The sequence below is a fragment of the Pleurodeles waltl genome, chromosome 3_1 (genome assembly GCF_031143425.1).
Source record: "Pleurodeles waltl isolate 20211129_DDA chromosome 3_1, aPleWal1.hap1.20221129, whole genome shotgun sequence".
NCBI classification, from domain to species: domain Eukaryota; kingdom Metazoa; phylum Chordata; class Amphibia; order Caudata; family Salamandridae; genus Pleurodeles; species Pleurodeles waltl.
Window position 1 is genome coordinate 151,958,749 of NC_090440.1, and position 24,316 is coordinate 151,983,064.

The window sequence follows — 24,316 nt, forward strand, 5'->3', positions numbered from 1 at the left end:
GTTTAAAAACAGCCCCTCCCCCTCCCACCCCCCCCCCCACCACCACCACCACCACCACCCCCACCACCAGTGGCCCATAGACCTGACCTGTCTCATGCTATATTGCAGAATGGTTGTAACCATCCTATCTCTAGCAAAATGAGATCGTCCCATACTTCTTTTTTTTACCATGTCTTAATAAAGTGGCTGTGTGCACCACCACATGTGCCATCTGCCCGAAGGCTCCTCTGTCCCTCATGAGTGGCGTCTGCAGATTTCCTTACGCAAGAGTGATGCATAATAATCTTTTCACACCACTTCGTTGGCATGCTGTAACTGTGTCGCTACATAGTATTATTTCAAATCAGACAGTCACGACCTACCCTTCTACCCATCTTGTTTAAGCACTTCTTGTTTCACTGTGCGTCTTTTTCCTGCCACATCAGCAAAGTCAGGAGGCCATTAAGGGCCAGATGTAGCAAGGGGTTTTTCCCATTCTGTGTCAATGGGAAAATGTGTTCGTACATATGGCCCCTAGTTCTTTATAAGTTGATTGCAGCTGGAAACAGAATAGAATTTAGAGGGACCTAGGGAGCCTTACTATCTTGGCAAATGGTATTCTGTCCATGGTAGCGACAGGGAGTTCCAGAAGTGCAGCTGGGAAGTTTCTTATTAAGAGACAGGAAATATATAATGTTTGTCATGTATATTTTATATTTGTTAGGGTTGATCTTTGTGTCATGAAAATATATGTATGCAGTCAAATGTAGTGAGCTGATGAAGTTCATGCTCATTTTATGGTCCTAGATAAATGTGTATACAGGTATATGTAAAGTACATGAAGAGAGGTAAAACACAAATGTAAATGGATTTTTGTACAATGCACCAGTTCTCGGTTTGAATCTATAAGCGTTCCTTAAATCTGCGAGAGTGAGGGTAGTTGAAGCGTTGGAATTGATTGTTTTTGAGCAAGTGACCTACCAAAATGTAAATCAATTGGATTATGTTCTGTTTCTCTGTATATTTGTCCCCATATTTGGCCTGGTTATATTTAATGGTATTCTAGGAGCCCATGGCCTGTGGGGTGATGTGAGCAGACCCTTATTTTTGGTTAAAAACACATTGCCAACAGTCTCTCTCCACGGTTTCAGCAGCATATGCAGCCCTTCTCTTTCTGAAGTTCTGTTTGATCCAGTAGATGCAGTCTTCCTTGGTGCAAGCTGTCATTCTGGGATCCACCGATTCAGCAGGTTAATTTGTTCTTTTTCCAAGTTCAGAAGTGTTCTGATGCTGGAAGCCACAGGTGCCACTTTAATGCCAACTTATGGGTGGAGAGCACTTACTAGCCAATGAGGCTACAATTTCTTCCGGGGCCATCCTGACCACTTTTATACATTTCCTTTGGGATTGGCACTAAACAATTCCACAACACATCTCTCTGCCCATGTCCAAGATGTCCGGATCCTTCTTTCCCGAGACAGAACCATGGGCAAACCCTGGAGGTGTGTCCTGTCTAATGAACCCCACCCCTCCTAGGAAACCGGTTTTGCCGGAGGTGGTCATTCTTCCTCCCTCTAGAAGACACATTGAGAGGTGTGAAGTGCTCCCAGAAGGGAAACAATGTGAGGGCAGCAGGCTATCTTGGCTGGCAACTGCTGCAGTTAGTCCGAAGAGAGTACTAGAAATATGGGGCAAGAAAGTGGTGACTTTCTAAGGTCACCTTTGCTTCAAATGTTACTTTAAACCCAATGTTAGCAATGTCAGGTTTAATGTAACAATGTGATAATTTGAATTATTATATTCAGTGATCCTGAATGGGAGGTAGCATCATATTCAAAAGTTTGGTGCAAGAAAGTGGTCACCTTTGCTTTAAAAGTTACTTTTAATCCGACGTTAGCAATAAATCGTCTAATGTAACAATGTGATAATTTGAAGTATTTTTTTCGGTGGGCCTAAATGGAAGAAAATCTGTACTCCTTCTTTTTTTTTGTTTTTTTTTTTATCCATCAAGATTTACTCATCCCAGTTATCATGAGTGTAGCATGCCGGTGGGCCAAATCGTGAGAGTGGTAGGTTCTAACTGGTATTTCAGGCATGTATGTAGGTCTGCAAGACCATAGAAAAAGGAACAAACCAAGCCTGGCATGTTTGCAGGTCTGTTTGAAGAATGCTGCTGCTGAGTATAATACTTTTGTGCAAAAAATCCGGGACCAAATATTTACTGATAGCATTTGTCTTTATTAGAGAAATCTAGTAGGTACTGCCAAGTCTACAAAGATATTTATGTGGATCAGATTTATATGCATTGAAAATCCTACTTCTAGTGAATGTGTTCTAGTGGAGACAGTCGTCCAAGGTTTGAACATCTAAGGAAATATTTTGTGGGGCCACTGCCTTCAGTGCTGCTGACATATATAGCAATATTGCTATACCAATGGCAGGCCTGTCGCGTGGACTCTCATTATTCTAAATGAGACTACTGGATTTCTAGGTAGCAGGATCTATAACGGTGTGGGGGACTGAGTCTGACCCACGTGTAAAGAACTCTGTCACCCTAAATCCGGTTTTTGCTCCGGCTAACTAGCAGTGCCTCATTTCTCCCATGTGGAAGGAATGATTCGGCAGCCGAGCGCATGACATCTTTGGAACTTCTCAGGGAAGTCGTGGTTACTCAGATCCAAACCAACTCTCTTATTTCCAATATGATCTCATTTACAAATGACAAAGATAGTATAAGTTTTATATAATGTTTTTAATAAAACGACTGTATTTTAGATATTAAGGCGTGAGCCGCAATAACCAGAACGATACAACACAGTAGGATTGAAATAGTCACCAGGAGAGTAAAACATAAGAACAAAGCTATCATATTGTCTAACAGTTTCTACTCTCCCTCTGCTTGTTCTATTTAGAGCACAGCATGTTAAGCTTCTAGCTTGCCTATTAGAATCACTGTGGAGACATCAGCCCTCATACCTGAGCAAAGACCTGTGATCTTGGTTCAGCATCTGCAACGAGGCAGTCAGCGTCTAGTTGTGGTTCCCTGGTCGGAATCTCCCTCTTGCGTGTATTGGGACAAGGAAGTGATTTTATAACTAACATGTCATCGTGATCACAAAATGTCCCTACGCAGGAATGCCAAGTCTAAACTCCTACCACGTCTATCGGCAATGTACCAGACTGTATCCTTGACTGAAGCACAGAGTAAATATGTTATGGAGAACTCCAGTGCTGAAGTAGGCAAAACAGTGTGATATGAATAAAAAACAACACCGTAGAACTGGCTATTTGAAAAATAACAGTACGAAGCCTAATAAAAAGCATGTAGAGCAAAGTGCACAGAGGCTCTAAGCTGTCAGCAAATGAATAAAATATATTCAGGGCAAAGTGCACAAAGGCCTAAAGCCTGAAGCTAAAGCGCAATGAATACGTAAAACTAACCACACTACAGGCCCAGTCTCGTACTAGGAAATGCATCACCTTTCCAGAGTTCACTTACTCTGTAAAAAATAATAATTACTTCTATCTTACTCCACTCATCACATCCGAGTGCCTGAGATCCTGGCTTTGGAGATAAAGCAGTATTTAGATAGAGAGGGGATATTCTTTTCTACCTCAGTCTCCTATCGCTTAGTATCACTTCACCCACCTTCTCGTTTTTCCCCACTCAAATGAAGTTATCTCATTTACATGGATAGTGACTATAAGACCCTTTCCTTTAGGTGCCTTAAATTTGGGAATGTACACTTTTTGCGGTGCTAAGGACGTTACGTATTTTACAACATTATGACAGTGATCAACTGCATGGATGCTCAACACTGAATATTTTTAAATTTTATGTCTGAATGGCTAATATCAGTAGAGGATGTTACCATTCTGTAAGTTCCAATAATTATTTTTTAACTACTGCTTGTATGCCTACCACCTGTGCTCCAGAATTCATGATAAATACGCTGAAACCTCTTCTTTGCTAGATGCTTTGAATTCTGCCCAGGAGAGCCATTGTGGACTCATTCAGGGGTCTATGGATTGAATGACCAAGTGCTGTCTTTACATGTTATTTCCTGCATACATGTGTAGGTATAATATTGTGAGGACTTCCAAACTACCAGGGTGTTTTTCTGATTGTCCCTTACAGAATTCCTTTACGATCAGTGGAACCAGGCTTTAGATGGCTTGAAAAATATCCAGCCTCATCTACACTGGTGGCTAGGGGATCATCTTAGTAATAGATGTGTCATATCAGTCCATATTCTTGGATGGTAGTAAGCATAACTCTCTGACCACTCAAGGTATGGTGGTTCATAAAATTGTTTGGTTAGGTGGCCTAATTGATCCTTCTGCTTGAACAAACGCAGAGGGGAAGGGTTGAATCCCAGATGACCATATAATTGTGGAAATACTGGAATTGAAGATAAAATACCTATTTCAGAAGAGTCTCAATTGATTGTACTGGGCAGTTACTCATTAACGTTTGCTGGCTGAATTCTTCCATGGTCCTCTGAACAGCGTTACAGATGCTTAAACACTCAGTCATTAAGATTTCAGTCTATTTCATCCTGTTAATATAGGCTGCTTCTTTAAATATCGTATCTCCTGTTGTTGTACATTGAGAACTCGGTTATATGCCTTTTCTTCTAGGCTCGTAAATATGGCATCTCTGAGGTTTTGCGACCTTTTCCAAGGTAGCTTAAGCAGTTGTTTATTTACTAAGTTTATATAGCGTTAACAAGACCAAAAGAGGGAACACAGCACTTTACATGTTAGCAAGTAGCCAATTTTTTTTATATTTACGTACTGAAGTGTTATATACTTTTTGCAAATGTATGTAAATGTATTTATTTTTTATTCATGCTGAGAAGCATGAAATGAGCAGGAGCCCAAGGGTTTGTTCAGTCCAGATCAGACCATTATAGAGAGTACATCCAGAAATCGGATAGTCTTTTATGAGGTACCTTGGAACAGCAGGATCTTTAGCTCTTCCTTGAAGATTTCCGAAGAAGCCAGTCCTGCTGGTGAGATGGAATACACTTAGTGCACTTTCTGAAAAAGGCTTGTTACTCAGCATAGTTGTTCAGCTTGCAGGCAAGGTAGTGTAGAGATCCCTTGAGGGCAGCTTAATATGGGATGCAAGTTTTAAAAGGCTTCTTACTTCCATTGGGAGCCATTTAAGTGTGTTTTGAAAGGTGTGTGATGTGTTCATATTTCCTTACCCACTTGATCAGATCACCTAACACACATTTAGGGCTCTCTTTAGAGTGGTGCAAGGTGCATCAGATGGAATATATACTGCATCTTCCTGCCACACTTCATTCACTTCCCCTCAATATCCGTGTGATGAGACAGGAGTTGGAATTTCGAAAGGCCATTAAACCATGGCTATTTTAAGTTTAATTTAGTATTTATTCTTATTTATTTTTTGATGTTGCATTTTTTCTCCAGCTCCTTTTAATGTCAGGTCCTTCTTAGCGCTACGAAGCCTCCGGGCAGTATGGCACTATATAAAACATTTTAACATAACATCTAGCCACACATTCCTTACTTAAGAATCTTCCCCAGGTGCAAGGGTGGATCTGTAACACCTCTCCTACCCCCACCCCCCACCTCTAGCACCCCTACCCCTCCACACACACACACACCCCGCCGCCCACTGAATGTGACTTCAGTGGAGTCCATATAACTTCTTCTCTGACACACCGCCGTCAGTTCCTTCTTTTCTGCATTTGCAACGTGGATCTGGTAATGTTTGTTGGGCCTTTTTTGGCCTACTTTGGCGTCTTCGTCGACAGAACAGTTGCTTTTCCCTGTCTGTCTTCAGGATTTAAACCATGTGGGTCCTAGGGATGACAAATGTCGGCCATGGACCCCCCCCCCCACTCTTTTTGTATGTGGTTCCTGGGTGAGCACCACAACTGCATAGTGCGCAACTCCTGTCATCAACTTCGGCCATAGCTGCTACGGGTGTGTCGTATGAAGCTTATGTCAGAGCCATCTCAGACTCCCCGTCGCCTTTGGTCTCCTTCTTGTACTAAGGTCCGTTTGCGAGGCTGTTCAAGGAGTCGTTCTCATGGACGTTGTTCACCATTGACTTCATGCTGTAAGTCATGTTGCAAGTGGTCAAAGTCCCTGCAGTTGCCAACTTAATTGCGTACAGTCTCCCACCACTCCTCAGATTAGGAGTCGAGGCCCGAGTCTACTCTGCGTGTTCCTCCCTGTCCCGGGGTGACTGACCCAGATGCATGAATTTTATGAATCACTTCACAATGTCTTTGGGACATCATCTTCCCCTGGAGTACCTGTGGGCCCCAAGGAGGTGCAAGATGTCTTGACTGTGTCCACGCCGGCAGGTTCGCTCTCTCCTTAAGTTAGGCCTTCCGCTTCAGCTTTCGAAGCAGTTAAAGCACTGGTGCACAGCCCTTGTGGGGTCCCCCCTTCGTTGCCAGTATCCAGTCAGCCGACTCCGGCGATGCTGATTGAAGTCAAGCCCCTGTCCCCTTCTGACGTTGAGGCGGCATAATTTTGGCACTGTCTGACATCTGGTATGGCGCCCGTCATGCCTGTCACCCTCCCTCCCTTTTCTGGGCAGTCTCCTCAGGTTTGTCTGAGAAAGAGATTTCTGTTTTTTGCACAATGCTCCACTTCCAATGGAGAATTGTTAGTTGGCTGATCTAGGGGCAGGTAGTGGTTTGGACTCTTCTCCAGCCTCGGGCCTTGATTCCCCACCTGGCCTTCCTGTGGAAGCGAGTTCCTCTCTAGCTGACATGCTAAGGAGAGTTGCTGATGTTTGGGATCTGACGCTTCCCTCTGTTGAATTGGCTACTGATCCTCTGATTGGTCTCCTCCATAAAGGTCAAACAGGGCTTCGTGCCTGGCATTTCCAGGCAACTTTCTTAGTGGTGTTTTGATAGCATTGTGCAGAAGCATAGTTGCTTTATTCCCTGTTCTACAATAGGTGGTGAATGTAAGGAAATGCCACCTTGGCATGGTTACCCCCCTCACTTTTTGCCTTTGCTGATGCTAAGTTATGATTTGAAAGTGTGCTTTGATCCTGCTAACCAGGCCCCAGCACCAGTGTTCTTTCCCTAAACTGTACCTTTGTCTCCACAATTGGTACAACCCTGGCACCCAGGAAAGTCCCTTGTAACTGGTACCCCTGGTACCAAGGGCCCTGATGCCAGGGAAGGTCTCTAAGGGCTGCAGCGTGTCTTATGCCACCTTAGAGACCCCTCACTCAGCACATGCACACTGCTTCACAGCTTGTGTGTGCTGGTGAGGAGAAAATGACTAAGTCGACATGGCACTCCCCTCAGAGTGCTATGCCAACCTCACACTGCCTGTGGCATAGGTAAGTCACCCCTCTAGCAGGCCTTACAGCCCTAAGGCAGGGTGCACTATACCACAGGTGAGGGCATATGTGCATGAGCACTGTGCCCCTGCAGTGTCTAAGCAAAACCTTAGACATTGTAAGTGCAGGGTAGCCATAAGAGTATATGGTCTGGGAGTTTGTCAAACACGAACTCCACAGTTCCATAATGGCTACACTGAAAACTGGGAAGTTTAGTATCAAACTTCTCTGCACAATAAATGCACACTGATGCCAGTGTGCAATTTATTGTAAAGTACACCCAGAGGCCATCTTAGATATGCCCCCTGAAAACATACCCGACTTCCAGTGTAGGCTGACTAGTTTTTGCCAGCCTGCCACACACCAGACATGTTGCTGGCCACATGGGGAGAGTGCCTTTGTCACTCTGTGGCCAGGAACAAAGCCTGTACTGGGTGGAGGTTCTTCTCACCTCCCCCTGCAGGAACTGTAACACCTGGCGGTGAGCCTCAAAGGCTCATCCCATTTGTTACAGCGCCCCAGGGCATCCCAGCTAGTGGAGATGCCCGCCCCTCCGGCCACTGCCCTCACTTTTGGCGGCAAAGCTGGAGGAGATAATTAAGAAAACAAGGAGGAGTCACCCACCAGTCAGGACAGCCCCTAAGGTGTCCTGAGGTGACCCTTACTTTTAGAAATCCTCCATCTTGTGGATGGAGGATTCCCCCAATAGGATTAGGGACGTGCCCCTCTCCCCACAGGGAGGAGGCACAAAGAGGGTGTAGCCGCCCTCAAGGACAGTAGCCATTGGCTACTGCCCTCCTAGACCTAAACACACCCCTAAATTCAGTATTTAGGGCCCCCCAGAACCTAGGAAACTAGGGGCCATATGTACAAACACATGTTCCCATTGACACAGAATGGGGAAAACCCTTTGCTACATCTGGCCCTAGATTCCTGCAACCTTAAGAAGAAGGACTGCTGACCTGAAGCCCTGCAGTGAAGACGGAGATGACAACTGCTTTAGCCCCAGCCCTACCGGCCTGTCTCATCTTCGAAGAAAACTGGAACAGCGACGCATCCAACAGGGACCAGCGACCTCTGAAGCCTCAGAGGACTGCCCTGCAACCAAGGACCAAGAAACTCCCGTGAACAGCGGCCCTGTTCAACAACCTGCAACTTTCTTGCAACAGAAGACAACTTTAAAGATTTTGCGTTTCCCACCGGAAGCGTGAGACTTTCCACTCTGCACCCGGTGCCCCCGGCTCGACCTGCGGAAAACTAACACTACAGGGAAGACTCCCCGGCGACCACCCTGAGCCCCCACAGTGACGCCTGCAGAGGAAATCCAGAGGCTCCCCCTGACTGCGACTGCCTGTAACAAGGGACCCGACGCCTGGAACCAACACTGCACCCGCAGTCCACAGGACCTGAAGGAACCGAACTCCAGTGAAGGATCGACTCCCCCCTCCCCCTCAGGCGACCCTCTGCTTAGCCCAGGTGGTGGCAACCCCGAGGAGCCCCCCCCCCCCCTGTGCCGGCCTGCATAGTTGAAGAGACCCCCGGGCCTCCCCATTGCTTTCTATACAAAACCCGACGCCTGTTTGCTCTCTGCACCCAGCCGCCCCTGTGGTTGTACTTTCTGTGCCTGCTTGTGTTCCCTACCCCCCTCTCCCTGGTGCCCTACAAAACTCCCCTGGTCTGCCCCCCCGAAGACGCGGGTACTTACCTGCTGGCAGACTGGAACGGAGCACCCCTGTTCTCCATTGAAGCCTATGTGTTTTGGGCATCTCTTTAACCTCTGCACCTGACCGGCCCTGAGCTGCTGGTGTGGTAACTTTGGGGTTGCCTTGGACCCAACTTTGAACCCTGTAAGTGTTTTACTTACCTGTGAACTTAACAATTACTTACCTCCCCCAGGAACTGTTGATTTGTGCACTGTGTCCACTTTTAAAATAGCTTATTGTCATTTTTGTCAAAACTGTACATGATATTGTGATTATTCAAAGTTCCTAGAATACCTGAGTGAAATACCTTTTCATTTGAAGTATTACTTGTAAATCTTGAACCTGTGGTTCTTAAAAAAAAAAAAAAAACAACTAAGAAAATATATTTTTCTATATAAAAACCTATTGGCCTGGAGTAAGTCTTTGAGTGTGTGTTCCCCATTTATTGTCTGTGTGTGTACAACAAATGCTTAACACTACCCTCTGATAAGCCTACTGCTCGACCACACTACCACAAAATAGAGCATTCGAATTATCTCTTTTTGCCACTAACTTACCTCTAAGGGGAACCCTTGGACTCTGTGCATGCTACTTCTTACTTTGAAATAGTATATACAGAGCCAACTTCCTACAGTGAAGAAGTGGTAGATTTCTGCTCCAGGCTTGTCAATGACAGCTCTTCAGCTGTTTATCCTTTTTCGGTTATTAAATGATACTGGATATACAGGTCTCACAGTTTTCTTTACTCTGACGAAGTCCATGGGTTCAAGGTGATGCCTTCATGGGAAGTACTCTAGGTGGAGTATATTTTCAGGGTCGAGCGCGCAAGCGCTCTGGCCCATGTTTTTCTCTCTGTGGGCTTTTAACCACACCCATCAGTTTCATTGGTCCGTGGGCTTGCCTTTTAAAATTTGCTTGATTTCATTTGTGAAAGGCACGCATACGTCATGCCTTTTCCAGTGTTTAGCCTTCCTCGAGTGCACCAGCCAACTAATGAAAACATACGAGGCTCCATGTTTTCCAAATAGCTTCTGGGCTACTTTTTCTTTTTACTTCCTACGCAGTACGATCTCACTGGAAAGTAGTTGAGCGCTTTGCATGATATCGACCCTGTTACATAGATAATTGCATAACTGCTGATACATTTGACTATGAGCGAACGTCTGTTTCCTTTTGTGTGCTCCATTATGCTCATGGCGTGGCGCTTTTAAATCGGCTTGCTTATGTAAAACTGTATTACTTTTCATTTTCAATTTATGTGGCAAGAAAAGTCAGTTTAGGACTTTACAACACTAATAGCTCTAAGTCGAACAAATGTGAGACCCATTGCATATGCTTGGTGTGCATATATATATGTGTGTGTATGTGTGTGTATATATATATATATATATATATATATATATATATATATATATATATATTCTCTCTCTCTCTCCCCCCCCCCCTCCCCCTCTATTTGGAATTTTATAAAGTGCATGGCTGCCAAAAGGCTTCCCAGTGCTACTGCAGAACCAGAAAAGACAACCACCGAGAGACCCTATAAGGGAAAGAGGAAGGTCGCAAAGATTTCCGAAAGGAGAGTTCAGAGTCGACTGATCAAACTTCGACCGGGAGAGAATTCCACAGTTGGGCTGCCCTGAAAGCAAAGGGTCTGCCTCCCCATCTCGATCTTTTAAACCGAGGAATACGAATCAGGGATGCAGATGAAGATCTGAGCAGTCGTTGGGGAGTATAGGGTGTTATAATCTGTTTAAGGAAAGCCAGACCTCTGTTATGAAGGGCTCGATGTACATCGTACAATAGAAAGTTATTGTCTTCTGAGCCTTAAGACACTGTATGTCTGTTCTTAAGTTTCTGTCATATAGTCATTACAGTTGGGGGGGGGGGGGTTATTCTGTATCTATACCTTAACATTTGGTGTAGATAGCTTATGTGGACAAAAAGTTATGAGGGCCTAAGCATGAACTACCCCACATATCCAAAAAAGGCTTGGCACCTGAGTGGGAAAAGACCTAGCAGCGAAGGGGTTAATAGTTGTTACCTTTATGCTATGTACCATACTCTGTGTGGAATATTTGAGTATTTGCTTGTATGCTAGTGAGCATTCATATATATATATGCACAGTCAGGGTTCCTTAACTTGTGGCTATTACACCTTCACTTGAGGGTACAGATTTGCTCCCTCGGCAGAGAGTTCGTTTTTCTAACTTGTGAGATTATGAAATTATACTAGTATCCCGTATAGGGAACTTGAAATATTAACAACTCGTTGGGAGTGCCAGTATACTGTTTAATTTCTGTTCAAAGAGGTTACTTTATGATGATTCCACAGCACTAAGGGTGTCTGTTTACTAGGCCCTTTTTGTACTTTAAAATCGGGCAGCTGTTGATCTACACTAATTGTGGTGTACGTTTACTTTTACCTGTGATATGGTAGTATCAGATTTTCTACTTTTGGTAGGCTGGATACTTCATGGGTGGTAGCAACTGGATAACAGTCCATATACAAGTCAGGGACGAAGATGAGGCGGAGGTCCACTCATGACGATCCCCACATCAAAAGCCAACCCTGTAGACACACCCACCTTAAAACCCCAGAACCCACAGCTATGCCTCTATAACCCCCAGACTCATGAATGGCCTAACTATATCCAGAGTTCAGCAAGTGGAAGCGTCTGTTAAGGGGGTCTTCCCCCTCACTCTCTCACACACCAGATAACTCATTAATCATGGCATGCCAGAGCTCCAAGTCACGGTCAGCATGCTCATCCATTCAAACCTTTCGTAGGCGACACTCCTCTGCGGTGGCCCATTCAGCTAAGTCACTCAGCCAAGCAGCGGGGGATGCGGGCTAGCCTATCGGATCGCAATACGCCTCTTTGCCAAGATAAACCCCAGCTGTGCAAATCTATATGCTGTTTTATGACCCTTTTTAGGGATAGGGAGCAGGCCCGGCAAACACTGTTTCATCATTACCTGTACTCGCACAGCTGTGACCTCCCTCAGCACCTCCACTACCTGACGCCAAAAGGGTTGGACAACACTACAGACCCATGCCATATGTTCAAATGAAGCCGACGGCACCCCACAATGGCCACAGCTGTCAGGTCTTGAGGGAGATATTCCATGCAAGCGCCGAGGTGTCAGGTATGCTCTATGCAAGTAATAGAGGTGCGTCAACTTAAATCGAGCATTGCTAGTCACATCCCGCACCAGTGAACAGGCTCTATTCTTTTCTCCTTCTGTGAGCGCCACTCCCAGGTCAGCTTCCCAGCAGCCCCTGCTGTTCTGCGTCCCAGTTAGCCTGTCATGCTTGAAAGCTTTATAAGTTCGGGACAGGAGACCGCAGTCACCTACAAGGTCAAGAAGAGTCACCAGGAGGCGGGATTCAGCTGGCTCCTCCGGAAATGTCACCCAGATCCCTCTGGCCGTCTGCGAAATGTTCTTATACTATAGGAGCTGCCCCCGACCCACTCCAAACAGGGACTCCGCTTCTTCCCTTGTAATAAACATGCCATTGTGGTATAAGTCACCCTCATTATTACAACCCCCTGCACGCCACTTCGCAAAATCCATCACCTCAGCGGCCTTGACAAAGGGTCTGATCCACCATAATGGAAACAGGTGTGTGGACGGAGCCCTGCGTAGAAACCTGTCAATACCTGTTCTACCAAATATGGGGCACCCTGCGGAACCCTAGAGCCCCCCATTAGTATAAGCGGCAGAGAGAGACAGTTAACAATTCCTTTTCCCAATTGGAAGTGTCCTCGCACCACCGGTATGCATACTGTAGTAACCCCGCTAGGTAATGTAGGTAGAGGTCTGGCAGTCCTAGACCTCCACTAGCCAGGTCCAACTTCAGGAGTTCCATGCGGACTCTACATCTTTTGTCCGCCCAGACTAGAGATATTAGTAGTCTATCCAGCTGCCGGAATAATGAAAGAGGAAGCTCACAGAGTGAATTCTGTATAACATACAGGCACCGGGGGAGAAAGATTATTTTACCAAGTGCGATTCTACCCATAACCGATAATGGGAGAGAGGTCCAGAATTGAACAGCACTGTGGCTCTCCAGTACTCTTCCCATGTTTAAGGTAAATTGCAGTTGTGGGGAGTGCGTCACTTGAATGCCTAAATATGAAAAGGACTCTAAGGACAGTCCCAAACAGGGTAACTCAGGCGCCGCCAACGTCGACAGACCTACCATCGGGAATAATACAGTTTTGTGCCTATTGATTTGGAGGCCTGATACCTGCCCAAAAATGTCCATCATACTCAAAAAGGGGACTGCTCGCTCCGGGTCTGGACATACACCAGGGCATCCTCTGCATACAGTGATATTATATGCGTTCTTGCCCCCACATGGATGCCCCACCTATCCAGCCCAGACTAGTAGTAGTATGGCCAGAGGCTCCATAGCCAACGCGAAGCAGTGGCGACAAGGGACAAACCTGCTGTGTGCCTCGTTCGATAGTAAAGGACTCTGACACACTCTCGCCCGAGGCGCTGTATACAAAAGACGCACCCAGGACAGACCCATCCTTCGCATCACCTCCCATAAGTATTCCCAGGATAAGGTGTCAAACGCTTTCTCTATATCAAGAGCCACCAGGGCTGCGGGAAATGTGGAGTCACGGGTCTCCTGTAGTACATGTGTTAAGCGCTGTATATTCATATGATTTCCCCCTCCCCGGTATAAATCTGCATTGATTTCCCTGAACTAAATGTGTCACCACTCAACTCAAACGAGAGGCCAAAACTTTAGCTAATAATTTAACATCCACATTTAGCATGGATCATGGTCTATAGGAGCCAGAGTCGTCAGCCACCTTCCCAGGTTACGGTAGCATGACTATCAGTGCTTCCCGCATATTCTCCGGGAGAAGGCCCTCCCTCTGCACCTCATGAAGTATCTCCAACAGTCGCTGCTGAATCGCAGCGGGATAAGTTCGATAAAATTCAACTGGCAGCCCGTCAGGACCAGGCGCTTTCCCGGACGACATACCTCCCAATGCCTTCACCAGGTCATCCAAGGACACCTCCTGCTCCAATTCCTCCGATTGGGCCTCCGTAAGGTGAGGCATCCGGAGACCATCCATAATGGAAACAGGTGTGTGGACGGAGCCCTGCGTAGAAACCTGTCAATACCTGTTCTACCAAATATGGGGCACCCTGCGGAACCCTAGAGCCCCCCATTAGTATAAGCGGCAGAGAGAGCCAGTTAACAATTCCTTTTCCCAATTGGAAGTGTCCTCGACACCACCTGGTGTAGCATAAATATTCCGCAGGTGCTCTCGCAGGTGCGCATTCACCCGCAGCTGTCCTAAAATCTTTTCTCCAGAAGGACCGCAGAACATCTGGATGATGGGAATGGGACGCTCCTGCAGGAGAAGCCAAGCCAACAAATACCCGTGCGGTATCCTTTCCGAAACAGACGCTGCCTATAATTCCGGCGGATATAGTTATCCAGTCTATCCCAGAGGTCTACAATTCTGCCATGCACCTCAAGGCAATTGGACTCCGACACGTCGCTGTTATCTACTTGGTGCTGTAAGGCTGCCAATATGTCTTCCTGTTCCGTTAGCTCCTGCTCCAAGCGCTTCCTGATACCATACGTTTTACTGAGGCTTTCCCCTCTGATTACTACTTTCATTGCCTCCCATTTGATGCCTCAGGCTGTAGCCGAACCCCAATTTGTACTAAAATAACCATTTAGCACACCTTGAAGGTCTTGTTTATATTCGGGATCACCTAGTAGGTCAGGCCGAAGATGCCACAGGGGGATCGCAGGCTTGGATATGTGTGTGTTGCGCATTTCAAAGGGAGAGGGGCATGGTCCGATAAGAACTGGACCTGATAAACAACTCTGCGGACGTCAAGTGATCCATCATTGGCAAGGAGAAATCTATCCAAGCGGCTGTAAGCCCCATGGGTGGGAGTGTAGCACGAAAATATTCTAGAGTTTGGGTACATCTCTCTCCAGACATCTACAAAGTGTAAATTCCTCATAACATTCTGCAACTTGGCAGTCATGTGCGACTTAGTGTTCATCTTTGGCGGGTCCCTATCTAGGGTTCCGCCTAGGACACAATTAAAATCACCAGCCCACAAAATAGGCATCCCAGTGTAAGATATTATTTCCTGTTGGAGCTGATGATAAAACCCTGCAACATCCGTGTTTGGGGCATAAATGTTCAACAGACAGAGCTCCCGGCTATCTAATACCCTGTGTAAGAATATGTATTGGCCTTGCACATCCGCCTTTAAACTTCTTAATGTAAAGGGAGCCCCGGGAGCAATCCAAACAGAGACCCCCTGCTCCCCCACCCCGCCCCCCCCAGCATAGGAGGAATAGGTCGCTGAATAAAACTACCCCTCCACTTTTTCTGCACTTTTTGCACTTCATTTTCTATCAAATGAGTCTTTTGTAGGAGAGCAATGTGTACGACAAGCCGCTTAAGATATGTATGTACTCTGTCGCACTTCACAAAGGAATTAAATCCTCTAACATTCCATGTAACTATGCGCATCAGGGTACCCACCATATTCTGTTCCACTCCACCTGGTCCACTACAGTAGTCGACTGCCCCGTCCCCACCCACATGCAACCTCCCCACCCCCCAAACACCCCCCACCCTCAGCATGGCGCATGCGCAACCTGATGATCCGATGCCTTCTCAACAGGAGAATGCCCACAGTGCTCACAGTGTCAAAAACAGAATGCCAATTCCAACTAGAACCTACATAACACTCCCCCATCCCACCCCAGGTAAACACCTCCCACAACTAGTGTCTGCCCAATTGTGTGTGTACCCCGATATCCCTTCTAGTGCCCCGAAGTGGGGAACAATTGCTGCTCCCGCTCGATAGCCAGATTCAGGTCCGGACTACACTGCAACACTCCCAACACACACCAATCGTCCGGCCCACACACACACTGTTCCATTAAAAGTAAACTAACAACGGGGGTGGGTATCAGAGGACCGCCACTCTGCCATGGCCCCAGGCCAACTGCCAGTCCGGACCCCCGCATAACCCAGCACCTAAAGGCAGCAGTAAACAGGAGAGAAAAAGGGCCAGCAGGCCAGAGGAGAGCCAACAGAGGGAAGACCCTGAGCATCGACCTAGAACCAAAGTACTTGACACCAACCATAATGGAAGGTCCAAAGTATCATTCAGGTGACCTCAGCTTCCCCTTCTGGAAACAAATCACTCGCAACACAGGGGGATCCGGAGCGCGAGGACGCCTCCGACGTGACAGTTTAGACCAACAGTTTAGCCTCCTCACGCTCCTGTCTCCTATGCTCAAGACTCTGAGTACTGTCCGAGCTCACAATCACTCTGCTTCCACGGCCGGCACGATCGCGTCTGGTACTTCTGCTCGCTGCAGTACACACTTCAGACGTCTCTCGGAGTCTCCCACCGCTCTCCCCCGATTGGATTCCAGCGTTCCTGTCTCATCATTCCGCTCCAACCAATCCCACGCTGCTTCAGGAGACTAAAAGAAATGTGAGCAGCCCGCATGAAGAACCTTCAACTTGACTGGATACAACAACATATAAGTATAGCCCAGGTCTTTTAGCTTATGTTTAACACCAGCATATGACTGTCGTTGGAGCTGCACCGCACTGGTGTAGTCAGGAAAAAAGCGGATAGTGTGATTCTCAAATGTAGGATGTTTGCGCACCTCCTGCAAGATTGCGTTGCGGTCTCTATAATTAAGGACCTTAGCTATGATCGTTTGTGGAGCGGCTCTTGGTGGCAGTGCTAAGGCCCTGTGCGCTCGCTCCCCACAAACTCAGCCAACAAGGGGGCATCAGGCAATGATTTATGGATTCAGTCCTCTAGGAAGGCCTCAACATTCGACCCTCTACTCCTTCGGGGAAGCCCACTATACGGAGGTTACAGCGTCTCGCCCTACCCTCTGCATCCTCGACTCGCGCTTCGAGTTTGTGCGTTTTAGCTTTGAGGATGGCCACAGAGCCCTTCAGCGTGTCCACATCAGACTGCATGCGTGTCACTTGTTGCACAGTAGCCACGGAACGGTCCGCCAGTACCCTCAAATTGGCTCTCAGCAGGTTGACATCTACTGCTATGGCCGCAATCTGAGTTTGCGTTGCCTGGCTAGATGACTCAATAGCAGCCAGGATTTGCGCCCTGGTGGGCTCTGCTCCCTTCTCCAAGGGGCCAGGGGGATCCTTTTCTAGACTCGCTCCTAAACTCTGCACTGTGTATTGATCCATCCGTGTTTGCTGCGTTCCCTTATTCACTCTCTTTGCCCATGGTGCGCACTTCATGAGGCGCCTGCTACAAGCGAATACTCTCAAAACCATGCACTACCAGGCGCAGTGTAAGTGGTCGAACTCCGTGCCCTCACCACGCACCACCGCCTGGTCCCCAACTGCCTCACCATCACCGGACCACTTCAGGGTGAACACTGGCACAGGCAGTAGCAGCGCAGGTGTCGTTTGACTCAATGTGGGTGTCTCACAACCAGCCAGTCCTGCACTCCGGGGGCCGGGTGACACAGGGCCACCCAATCGAACACCACCATAGGAGGGGTACACCCCCAGGACTAGTTCAGCGACAGTCCTCAGCTACCCTCGTGCGTTTAGTGCAGCTTCGTAGGTCTCTGGCAGCCCAAGCGCCCTCTTCAGCTGGCCAACGAACGACGCCCTGCAGCACACAATTCACCACGATGGGCCTCCAGGTCTGTGGGAGGGCCCACTGCCAGCTTCATGCAGTTGGGGGGGGGGGGGGAGGGGTGCAGCGCCAAAGCACAACTGAGTCCATACCTTGCAGGTCCTCCCCCCCCCCCCCTTCCCCCGACAGGGTCTCTCCTCTGAGGTTGCACCTCACCACTGCTTCAATCACTCGACTTTGACTGATTTTCAGAATGTGCCAGCGATCGCGGCTGCCATCTTGGGGTCAGGTGCTCTTCACACACCCTCCCCCGTGGCGTGATTGCGCGCCTGCCACCGGTTTTTGGTGCTCTCCTTGTCCTCTCCTCCGCTCCAGGGGTCTCTTGGACCTGTCCGCAGTGGTCCAGGGTGGCAGGATCATGAAGGATGCCGGGGCCAGGAGCACTCATCTAGTGCTGCTGGTCCATCTTGCCAGCCATGCCTCCTAGATTAATTAATATTAATGACTCTTTAGAAGTTGTTCTGCGCTTCAGCATTTGCAATCATCCCTTCTTTTCGTAAGGGTTCTACCCTCTTCAGGGGTGGTACTTCTTCTCTATGAAGATTTTTATATCTGTTGTGCTAGAATAGATTATATATGTAGGAAAATGGCTCCCTGTTGCAGTTACCCCCCACTTTTTGCCTGATACTGATGCTGACTTGACTGAGAAGTGTGCTGGGACCCTGCTTACCAGGCCCCAGCACCAGTGTTCTTTCACCTAAAATGTACCATTGCTTCCACAATTGGCACACCCCTGGCACACAGATAAGTCCCTTGTAAAAGGTACTAGTGGTACCAAGGGCCCTGTGGCCAGGGAAGGTCTCTAAGGGCTGCAGCAGGTGTTGTGCCACCCTTAAGGACCCCTCACCTAACACATGCACACTGCCATTGCAGATTGTGTGTGTTGGTAGGGAGAAAAAGGCAAAGTCGACATGGCATCCCCCTCAGGGTGCCATGCACACAAAATGCTGCCTGCGGCATAGGTAAGTCACCCCTCTAGCAGGCCTTACAGCCCTAAGGCAGGGTGCACTATACCACAGGTGAGGGCATAGCTGCATGAGCAATATGCCCCTATTGTGTCTAAGTCTATTCTTAGACATTGTAAGTACAGTGTGGCCATATTAAGTATATGGTCTGGAAGCTTGTCAAAAATGAACTCCACAGCTCCATAATGGCTACACTGAATACTGGGAAGTTTGGTATCAACCTTCTCAGAATAATAAACCCACACTGATGCCAGTGTTGGATTTATTTAAAAATGCACACAGAGGGCATCTGTAAGATGCCCCCTGTATTTTACCCAATCCTTCAGTTCATGACTGACTGGTCTGTGCCAGCCTGCTGCTGAGAGACAAGTTTCTGACTCCCTTGGGTGAGAGCCTTGGTGCTCTCTGAGGCCAGAAACAAAAGCCTGCACTAGGTGGAGATGATTAACACCTCCCCCCTGCAGGAACTGTAACACCTAGCAGTGAGCCTCAAAGCCTCAGGCTTCGTGTTACAATGCCCCAGGACACTTCAGCTAGTGGAGATGCCTGCCCCTCTGGACACAGCCCCCACTTTTGGCGGCAAGTCCAGAGGAGATAATGAGAAAAACAAGGAGTCACCACCCACCAGTCAGGACAGCCCTAAGGTGTCCTGAGCTGAGGTGACCCCTGCCTTTAGAAATCCTCCATCTTGATTTTGGAGGATTCCCCCATTAGGATTAGGGATGTGCCCCCCTCCCCACAGGGAGGAGGCACAAAGAGGGTGTAGCCACCCTCAAGGACAGTAGCCATTGGCTACTGCCCTCCCAGACTTAAACACACCCCTAAATTCAGTTTTAAGGGGCAGCCCAGATCCCAGGAAATTAGATTCCTGCAACCTGAAGAAAGAAGGACTGCTGACCTACAAGCCTGCAGAGAAGGAGGAAGACAACTGATTTGGCCCCAGCCCTACCGACCAGTCTCCAACTTCGAAAACCTGCTCCAGCGACGCATCCGATAGGGACCAGCCACCTCTGATGCCTCAGAGGACTGCCCTGGACTACAGGACCAAGAAACTCCTGTGAACAGCGGCCCTGTTCAAAACCTGCAACTTTTTTGCAACAAAGAAGCAACTTCCAAAGACTTCACGTTTCCCGCTGGAAGCGTGAGACTCTACACTCTGCACCCAACGCCCCTGGCTCGACCTGCAGAAAACCAACACCTCAGGGAGGACTCCCCGGCGACTGCGACCCTGTGAGTAACCAGAGACGACCCCCCTGATCCCCCACACTGACGCCTGCAGAGAATCCATAGGCTCCCCCTAACCGCGACTGCCTGTAACAAGGGACCTGACGCCTGGAACCAACCCTGCACCCGCAGCCCCCAGGACCTGAAGGAACCGAACTTCAGTGCAAGAGTGAACCCCAGGCGACCCTCTGTCTGCCTAGCCCAGTGGTGGCTGTCCAGAGAACCCCCCCCCCCGTGCCTGCCTGCAACGCTAGAGTGACCCCCGGGTCCCTCCATTGTTTCCTATCTGAAACCCGACGCCTGTTTTGCACATGGCCGCCCCTGTGCCGCTGAGGGTGTACTTTTGTGTACCTACTTGTCTCAAACCCCCCCCCCCCCCCCCCCCATTGCTCTACAAAACCCCCCTGGTCTGCCCCCGGAGGACGCAGGTACTTACCTGCTGGCAGACTGGAACTGGAGCACCCCTGTTCTCCATAGGCGCCTATGTGTTTTGGGCACCTCTTTGACCTCTGCACCTGACCGGCCCTGAACTGCTGGTGTGGTAACGTTGGGGTTGCCTTGAACCCCCAACGGTGGGCTGCCTATGCCCCAGGACTGAGACTTCTGTTTTACTTACCTCCTAATCTAACCTTTACTTACCTCCCCCAGGAACCGTTGATTTTTGCAGTGTCCACTTTGAAAATAGCTTATTGCCATTTTTACAAAGACTGTACATGATATTGTTTCCATTCAAACTTCCTAAAGTATCTAAGTGAAGTACCTTACATTTAAAGTGTTTGCTGTAAATCTTGAATCTGTGGTTCTTAACATAAACTAAGAAAATATATTTTTCAATATAAAAACCTATTGGCCTGGAGTAAGTCTTTGAGTGTGTGTTCCTCATTTATTGCCTGTGTGTGTACAACAAATGCTTAACACTACCCTCTGATCAGCCTACTGCTCGACCACACTACCACAAAATAGAGCATTAGAATTATCTCTTTTTGCCACTATCGTACCTCTAAGGGGAACCCCTGGACTCTGTGCACACTATTTCTTACTTTTAAATAGTATATGCAGAGCCAACTTTCTACAATATGTTAATACATCATCTAGGTACAACTGTTTTAATTTTTTACCTGACTCGAGCTGTTGTAGGTTGGGTTCACACTAAGAAGTATTGTCATGAAACGGAATGTATAAAATCGGACTGATTCTTTTTATTTCAGAATCTTGTAAATTTTCATTTTTTGCGTTTTTCACACCTTTTCTAGTTCATCTGTAGATGAGTCTTAATCATTGTAAGAGTCACATACTCACCTTGGTTTCTGCCACACTACACTACCAAGGTCCCTTTTCTCGTACTTGCTGTTTTATTCAGCTTTACGTGTGTGTGTGTGTGTGTGTGTGTGTGTGTGTGTGTGTGTGTGTCAAATGGTTACTATTGTCTTCAACTTCTTTTTAAAGAAGGCAATTGTATGCTTTCTCTGCAAGAGATAAACATTGTGTGTGTCTTATAGTGTAGAGTATGGGATATTGCTCGATGGCATGTTATGCTGCTCTGGGTTCCTATAAGATAGAACGTACAGTTTCGGACTACATACGGGAACAAATACATTTATCTTTATTAGCTCATTTGACGATACTGTCCTGCAGTCACGTAGTGTTTTTTACCCATATTTTCTTTGTCATTATGATGTCACATTGCTATGGTCCTTTTCATAGTATTGATGGGGTGTTTGTGCGTAGGTTCACATCCCTTTAAGGGAGCAAGTAGCTTAATATTCATTTTTTTAGTTCACCTCTAACACTGATTGGTCATATTAACATGGATTTTCTTTATTCCATGTTTTTGAATGTTTGACTCCTTATCTGTGGTTCCTCCCACAAGTTTACGTTGTGAAATATTTTAGGCCTCATCTACATTGTTATGAATGCCTGGTCTTTTTTAATTCTGGACCGTGTTTGTTCTAAAGACAGATTTTTTATGGTATCAATCATGGGTGATGCTTTCTCCATGCTCATAGCGTTTTTATGTCTTTTCTTACTGGGGTCCTTTATACAGTTCTTTTACTAAAAAAAGATGTGTTTCTTCATACATATTCTTATGAATGCATGGTCTTTCTTTCTCCTGCACTAGACCAGTTTTTGCCTGGTTATAGACTTTCAATGTTCTTGGTTCACTTCCGACCCACATTTGACATATGGACGTGGATGAGCTTATTCCAATGTATTTTATGTCTTATGGTTTTATTTACCTGTGGTTCCTGTCACAGCTTTGGATTTCGTAGAGTATATTATTAATCACCTTAATTATTGTGATTGTCCGGTCTTTATTTCCCTAGACTGGTTTTGTGATACTTAGAGACTTTTTGAAGGTCTCAGTTCACATTTCCTCCTCCAGGTTACTATGACTTTAGTATCTCATTCTAAAGTAAGGAATGTGTGGCTAAATGTGTCTAATTGAGGATCAAGTTAGTTACCTTCGGTAACACATTATCTGGTAGAGAGAGGATCTAACCACAGTTTCCTTAACGACCCTCCAGACTTTGCAGAGTCCTCTTTAGTCTCAGAAGATTTCGTTATGGAAATCTACACCTTGAATTAAGAATTTGGTGATTTGACACAGAGGTGTCGTTTGTGCTAGCTCACTGCTTGAATAGGCAGTTTCTCTAGGTGGCTTCAAGTTTTGAGCACGGAAGAAACCGACGTCAGCAAGGGGGTTATATAGACTCCGCTGACATCCCATCCGGTGGACGACATCGATACGGAGTCGTGCAACACCCTCTTCCGACGCACAGGCGTGCTATGGTAAAAAAAATTCCAGGATCCAGGCTCGCGTCTGGGGAACATTCTAAAATAAGGAACCTGCAGCTAGATCTTGTCTATACTAGATGTACTAATGCGTTACCGAAGGTAAGTAACTTGATCAGCAGTATCCGTGTGAGCAGCCTGACTAGAATATTGTACTCCCATGCCATTTACAGCTAGGTTGTGCAAACCATCCAAATTAATGACAAAAGTTTCCGTGCCAGTCTGCTATTGCACTGTTCCCAGCTAGTTGAGCAGGAGGCAGAACTATAAATGTAATTTTTCAGGCTTTTACCAAAAGTACTTGCTTTGAGATCTAGTTTTCATGGGGGAAATCTTTAGCAAGACTCTCATGGGTTGTAAGTAAATTGTTCACCAAGTCTAAAACAAGTAGCAGTTTGTTTACCTGCTTTTGTTGATTTCTCTACTCGAAATAAACATATTTGAGATTCCCATAGTAGATGAAATGTAGTCAGTAAATGTAGTTGATAGCATACACATGACCTAAAATTACCATAAATCTGATTTATGTTCAGGTGTTTTGGTTTGGACCTGCACCATAAATCGGCAAGCTGGTTAGTACTTAGAAACTGGCTGTGAGGTGTTTTTCAAACCACTTATCTTTTTTTGTTTTGTCTTTTAGTATACTCTTAAGATTGTTTTTTTTCTTCTTTCTTGTAGCATGCCTCTTCAGATGTAGAAAGAATGATTTTGGGGAATAAGTGTGATATGAATGAAAAACGTCAAGTGTCGAAAGAGAGAGGAGAGAAGGTAAGTGCTCTTGTTGCACACAACTTCCATGTCATTGGAAATCTTACTTGTGCACTGTCAGCAGATCTAGATGCTACAAAGACTGATGCTTTTGGTGCAGTGGATGCCTTTGTAAAGAGATTTAATTGCCCAATAACTGAATTGATTGTACGAGTCTGTGTCAGTAGTAAGATCACAGTGCTGTGCATCCATGGTGGCTTTCCAAGGTAGCAAAAAATGTTAAGTAAGCAGAGGTGTGTGCTGGATTGCTTAATGGAGACCTGTGCTTCTCTTTTAGGGGATCCTCATCAAACATAAGTACTAAGTAGTTCCACCTATTCATGGAACACCGGATCACTAATAAAATCCACGTGTGTGTGCATATATCAATCTAAAAAGATATGTATGCTCAACAACTGAAGCCTATAAACAGGTTAAGGAGTCCAAATTTTATTTTCATTTAAAAAAAGGAAAACATTGTCTTTCATAGAGTATATGACCATAACAAATCTATCTCAAACTAAAAAAAATAAAAAGTGATTAGACAAAAGCCTGCAAGTAATACATTCACCTAGTACAAATGGCACTGTGCCTTCAAGATCCTCACAGTACACTCAGTATCCCATCATGTGCCACAGCTGACAGTTAGGTCAGTTGTCTTTTCTGGCTCCTGGAAACCGGATCCTGGGGCACTGAGCTCTGCCTTTTTGGCAAATATCCAGAAACAAGCTTCATTAAAACTTGTTGTCAGGTTTTTACTTGATGTCATTTTAGGATTAGAGTAATTATAACATCTTTTTTTCTGGCTAAAAGTGGGTATTTTTTCATCAGAATGCTTTCACTTTTTTGTGAAGACC

General features: G+C 46.5%; 1 protein-coding gene across 2 annotated transcripts in view; it reads left to right on the forward strand.

Annotated features, from left to right (window-relative positions):
• RAB8B (RAB8B, member RAS oncogene family) overlaps positions 1-24,316 on the forward strand; it is a 156,956-nt gene that overhangs the window by 54,812 nt on the left and 77,828 nt on the right. For both annotated transcript variants that reach the window (XM_069222008.1, XM_069222007.1), the window contains exon 5: positions 23,391-23,480. In XM_069222008.1, coding sequence (XP_069078109.1) covers positions 23,391-23,480 — 90 coding nt within the window. The remainder of the gene's footprint in view (positions 1-23,390; positions 23,481-24,316) is intronic.